This window comes from Kogia breviceps, chromosome 1, assembly GCF_026419965.1.
Source record: "Kogia breviceps isolate mKogBre1 chromosome 1, mKogBre1 haplotype 1, whole genome shotgun sequence".
Classification (NCBI taxonomy): Eukaryota; Metazoa; Chordata; class Mammalia; order Artiodactyla; family Physeteridae; genus Kogia; species Kogia breviceps.
Window position 1 is genome coordinate 180,911,488 of NC_081310.1, and position 5,552 is coordinate 180,917,039.

General features: G+C 52.3%; 1 protein-coding gene across 2 annotated transcripts; it reads left to right on the forward strand.

Annotated features, from left to right (window-relative positions):
* IFI6 (interferon alpha inducible protein 6) lies at positions 1–3,403 on the forward strand. Of its 2 annotated transcripts, none has more exons than XM_059036893.2 (5): positions 1–60; positions 1,623–1,722; positions 2,078–2,146; positions 2,227–2,376; positions 3,171–3,403. In XM_059036893.2, exons 2-5 carry the CDS (start codon positions 1,653–1,655, stop codon positions 3,275–3,277), a joined length of 396 nt encoding a protein of 131 aa, XP_058892876.1. In that variant the 5' UTR covers positions 1–60; positions 1,623–1,652; the 3' UTR covers positions 3,278–3,403. The 2 variants fall into 2 exon arrangements, with proteins under 2 accessions (XP_058892876.1, XP_066872473.1); XM_067016372.1 differs by lacking the exon at positions 1–60 and adding an exon at positions 633–736.
* The last annotated feature ends 2,149 nt before the right edge of the window (positions 3,404–5,552 follow it).

The window sequence follows — 5,552 nt, forward strand, 5'->3', positions numbered from 1 at the left end:
GTTCCCATCTGTCAGCAGGCTACAGGCAGCAGGAAGCTTCCTTCTCTGCTCTCCTCCAAGGTAAACCCAGAAGCTGTGAGATGTGGGTGTCAAGCTGCCAAACTCTGCCAGGCTGCCTGCCTGTGAGGCTCATGCTATGAGAGCCGGGATGCCCATTCCTCAGGGAGTCTACGCCCCTGAGTGCCCTGGACTCAGAATGGTCTGAGGGGACGTGTTGGTGGGCTTTTAGGGGGTTGGGTTGCAAAACCCCAAGAGTCATGAGACTTAGCTTATAGGTGCCATGTCAGCAGTCTCTGGCCTTAACCCTGCCTCTTCACCTCCTTGGGCTTTAGTTCCTCATCTGTAAAATGAGAATCAAGCTACTTTACCTGCCCAAAGGACTGGACAATTTCTGAAACCCCTTTATTGCAGAATCTAATGTGACAGTGAGTTTATCTTTGAGGATAGATGAAGGGATCTGAAGTAGATATTCAAAGTGTGGGTTTGGGCATTAGTCAATTGCGGCTTTAAATCCTGCTAGTCCCTAGTTTAGCAGGCTTGGGATTATTACTTTTCTGAGCTTCAGTTTCCTTATCTATAACGTGTGGTTTGGAACAATGGTACCTACTTCATGGGGTTGCTATGGGTATAAATAACCTTGTGCCATAAAGTGCTCAGTACAGGGGAAGTTGTTTGGGTTTTTTGTTTGTTTTCAATTCAAGGAAAATGCATTGAGCGGACAAAGTTCACATTAGAGGTGAGTTGTGGTGGGGGAAGGGAAGTGTGTTTCTATTTTGCTGTGTAACGGAAAGAGCATAGGTTTTGGATTCTGCAGTCTTTTTTTGCTCCGGACGCGCAGGCTCCGCGGCCATGGCTCACGGGCCCAGCCGCTCCGCGGCATGTGGGATCTTCCCGGACCGGGGCACGAAGCCGCGTCCCCTGCATCGGCAGGCGGACTCTCAACCACTGCGCCACCAGGGAAGCCCATGGATTCTGCAGTCTTGAGTGTGTGTCTAGGCTGCACAATTTCTTGTGTGACCCTGGGCAAGCTCCTTTACCCCTCTCTGCTTTCTTTGTGAGAAAGGAAGTTGATGTGAAGCCAGTGTTTGGTGCCTGTAAATATTCAATGCATTGGGAGAATAAATCTATCAACAACCATCGTTTAGAAAATTCTGTGTGACAGGCACTGTTCTAAATGCTAGGGATATAGTGGTGAACAGTTGCAAAACTCACAGCCACCCTCCGAAATAGACTTTATTAATAGGCCCACCTTAGGGATAAGGAAACAGGCTCAAAGAAGTCCCAGGTATCCTGCTTAAGACAAACCCAGACAAAGCCAGAAACCGAAACCACAGCAATGATACTAGCTGACTTCCGCTGAGTGCGCAGTGCATGCCAGGCACCGTACCAGAGAGGATTCCATCCTGTGATTCTCATAACCACCGGTTGTGGCAGGAACATCAGCGCCGCTGGTGCTGCGAGGAAACGGAAAGCCTGCGGCTCCTTAGAGGGGTCCTGGGCTCAGTCCAGAGCATCTCGCTGCTTTTTGTGGACTCATCCTCGAATCGAAAGGGAATACAATAGAGCGGGAGTGGCTCCAATAGAGCTCTAGGGACTTTCTCTTCCCTCTCCCCCATCCCAAGTACGGCGACAAAGCCTGGCGCTGTGCCACCATGTGGCAGAAGGCGGTATCGCTCGTCTTGTGCTACCTGCTACTCTACACCTGCGGCTGCGAGGAGACAGGTAAGGATCGTGGGGAACCTGAGGACTCTGGGATAAAGAAGCGGAGACCTTCAGGACCCCTGGTTTCGAGACCCAGGCGTGCCTCTGAACGAGAGGAGCTATTCCAATGGACAGCGCGGGGTCCCTGTAGCTAGAGTCCCAGATTCGAATCCCTGCTCTGTCAATTCTTCCATTCTCCCGAAATGAGTTCATGCCAGTTCTGTACCAGGCAGAGCGCCCTGGGAAAATTCTCTTCCCTTCATTGAGGCTCTCGGAAATGGGAGGATGGTGGCCCCACCTCCGGGGGTGGTCAGGAGCATCAGGCACAGAGTAGGGGACCCTGCTCCCCACTGGGCATTGTCCACTCTCCTTCCAGACGAAAGACGCTCAGAGGACAGTGACTCCGGGTTCTGGGGCACGCTGACCTACATGGCCGTCGGAGGAGGTGGGTCTGGAGGGCGGGGAGCCCCGGAAGGTGGGACGGGCCCTGCGGCTGGCGTCCCTCACTGCCTCCTCTTCCTCCAGGGCTCATGGCCATGGCGCTGCCCACGCTGGGCTTCATGAGCACAGGCATCGCCGCCAACTCGGTGGCTGCCTCGCTGATGAGCTGGTCGGCTGTGGCGAACGGGGGCGGAGTGCCCGCTGGGGGGCTGGTGGCCACACTGCAGAGCCTGGGTGAGTGCGGGCCAGGCCAGGTGGCCCTCTTTTCTGTCCTGAGCCCTTTTCACAGGCTAACTCAGCTCTACTAGGTGAGGCTTCTTCTAATCCCCACCACTCAATGGGGAAACTGAGGCACCCAGGGATTAAGAAATTTACTCAAATTCTCCCATATAGTTAGCACCACGGCCAGGATTCAAACCCAGTCAGTCTGCCTTCTGGCTTTAAGTGTCTAAGGCCAGAGCCTTCACTAATGCTTTGGCCAAGTCACAAGTCTCAGTTTCCTTATGCATTAACCAGGATAAACATCCTCAATTTAACATTTTATGAATCTCCTCAATCTCAGAGAACCAGAGTGGCAAAGAAATGTGGTGATGCGACCCAATTCAATCTCATACTAACCCTGGTCTTGCATTTCTTGAACATCATGAAGGGGATGGATACAGAGCACAGAATGGTGCTTCTAAAAACGTGCTTTCACCTCTCTCTCTCTCTCTCTCTCTCTCTCTTTCATCCAGCCCTTTCTTTCTTTTTTTCTTCTCTCCCCCTCTGAGGCGTCCAAAATCCTACAGAAAAACCACCCCTGACAAACTGCCCCTCTGCCTTTCTGAACCCTCCATCTTCCCTCAGTTGTGGATGGCAAAAGCCCAAAGAACCAGCCCAAAAGGACACAGCCCTTCTCAGAGGGGGCAGAGAGGAAGACACAGACCAGGCTTCACCCCAGCAGTGAGAGGTGAAGGTTGTGGGCAAGGCTAGAAACAGTCCTGTGCTATAAGATGGTTGTCCTCTCACCAACTGTATTTGCTTTACAGGGGCTAGTGGTGGCAGTGCCCTCATGGCCAAGATTGGGGCCCTTCTGGGCTATACTGTCCACAAGCAAATCGAAAGCAGAGGGAAGGAGAGAGCGGATGAGGAGTAGCTACCAGCTCCCTGGACCCCCCTCCTTCCTCCTTGTCTTCCTTTTCCAGCTGCAGTCCAGAGGTTCCTCTTTCATACTTGGCAATGACCTAGCTAAAAAAACAGAATAAACGTCTCTCAGAAAACACTCTGTCCTGCTGTGAGTCGTGCTTGCTATGAGAAGCCCAACAAGATCTGGCTCTGGTCTGCCTCATCCACACACCCCACCCGCATTTCCCCCAAAGGCCATCACAGCTCCTAGAGCAAAACCAGCTGATTTTGCCTCTGAGCCTTGGCATATTCTGTTCTCTCTGCCTAGAATGTCCTTCTGAAGCTCATAACCCAGCTCAGACATCTCCTCCTCCAGGACTCCTTCCCGGAAGAGCTGCTACTCCTGTCACAGCCTGAATGCTCAGGCTCTATTTCTCAGGGTGCCTGGGGAGGCAGATTCTTTCGGTTTTCGCTGAGAGAAGTTTCCAGTTACTTCCCTGATTGGGCAGAGATGGAGAAGCCAGATCTCCATTCTCCAAAGAAGTGCTAGAGTGGTCTCCCTCAGGTGGAGGAGAGAAGACTTGGGGAAACTGTGTAACAGCAGCTTTTGGAGGGTCAACAAGGCCTCCCTTCCCTCAGAAAACTCTGGGGACAGGGTAGGCAGTTTTCATCTGGAGCCTACATGCCTTCTGAGGGGGAAGGGAAGGCCAAACCCTTGGGATGATCTGAGGTTTGGGAGGCCTGTTCAGTGAACCAGAGTGCCAGGACCTAGGCAGGGGGAGGGCAAAGAGGCCCCGGAAATTGTTTGGTAGTAAAGCTAGGGCTGGTTCAAGCACCACTTGTGCTGTGGTTCTGGTCTGAGTGGGTGCACCAGCCTCGATGCCAGACCAGCCTTCTAGAGAGATCTGCACCCCTGGAAAGTGGCCATGTGTGACCTACAAAAGCTGGTCACTAAAGGGCCAAGCCAGCTGTCCTCAGGCCTCCCCCACCCAGCCCCACTTCTAACCCAGAATTTCTTCTTCGATTAAAAATGTATGGAGGAGGGTAAGAGGCTCTTTCGTGCTTGCTCCCATCCCCAGGTCCAGTGCCACCCCTGCAGGTGGCAATGGTTTGCCTCCGTTGGCTTGCCCCAGGCCCCCAGAGAAGCAGTGTTTGTGGAAGAGGGGACACAGGTGGCAGAGGCACCATCTGCACCTCAAACACTGTCTTCACAGCTTGTGTCCAAGAGCCGAAGCTGAGCTGAGCCCCCTGCCCTGATAATCACCACTGAGCCTCAGCTGAGTCCTGCTTAGTTCAGGCCATTCACCGAGGGGAAGATGGAGTGGACTTCTGCCCAGGAGGGGTCGGAGTCTCAAGCATCACACTCTCCCAGGCCTGGTAACTGCACCCCAGTTTGTCTGTAGAGTTGATATCCCAGAGACAGAAACGTGTATCCCTCAGCCCCTTCACGGCGGGCACTGCATCTAATTCATCTCTCCTCCCCAGTGCCTGGTACACAGTAGGTGCTCAATATATGTGGGTAGAATTGAACCTGAGGTTAGTCTCTGCCCATCTGCCTGTCCCTTTACCTTTCCCAACTTTCATGGGAAGGAGGGACTGGACCACCTGTTCTTTCCCTGGGGAGCCCTTGATAATACCCGCTGTCACTGCCGTGCAGGCTTCAGGGAGGGGACCTCAACCCCCTTTAACACTGTGGTCAAGTAAACACAGGCCCCTAACCTTTTATTCAATATTGTCTAGCACAGATGAAGCTGGGTTTTCAATAAGGCAGTGGAGTAGAGTGGTTAGGGATGTCCCTCTGGAGTCCCACAGACCTGGGTTCAAACCTGCCCTGCCATCTCCTACCTGCATGCCCTGGCACAAGTTCCTTCACTTCTCTGTGCCTCAGTTTCCTCCCCTGTAAACTGAGAATGATAATAGCATCTACCTCGTGGGGATTTTATGAGATTAGATGAAATAATGAACAGAAAGAGTTTAACATGATACTGGCACATAGTAAGGACTCAGTAAATGTCCATTATTATTATGATTAAGGACTTGCATAAAGCAAAGAGGAAATAGCCAAATAACAGCCAGGAATTAGATAATCTCACTTTGGAGTCAAGGTTTACTTTCTGGGGCTCACAGCCCCTGTTCTTCCTTCCTCCTAAGGGTGGGCAGCCTGCCCCAGGGGCAAACACCCTCCTTAGATATCATATTGCCTTGAACAGTGTCAAGGCCAGAGATAAATGGACAGCTCTGCCCCCAGATTTTAGATCTGAGGCCTCAGCAATTCTCAAGCTGAATGACACTGGCAATGACTCGTC

Excerpts from the sequence above, each read along its gene's own strand:
- IFI6 (XM_059036893.2), top strand. The coding sequence starts at position 1,653 with ATGTGGCAGAAGGCGGTATCGCTCGTCTTGTGCTACCTGCTACTCTAC. Across the intron at positions 2,147-2,226 it reads CTACATGGCCGTCGGAGGAG|GGCTCATGGCCATGGCGCTG; the intron begins GTGGGTCTGGAG and ends CTCTTCCTCCAG. Across the intron at positions 2,377-3,170 it reads GGCCACACTGCAGAGCCTGG|GGGCTAGTGGTGGCAGTGCC; the intron begins GTGAGTGCGGGC and ends TTTGCTTTACAG.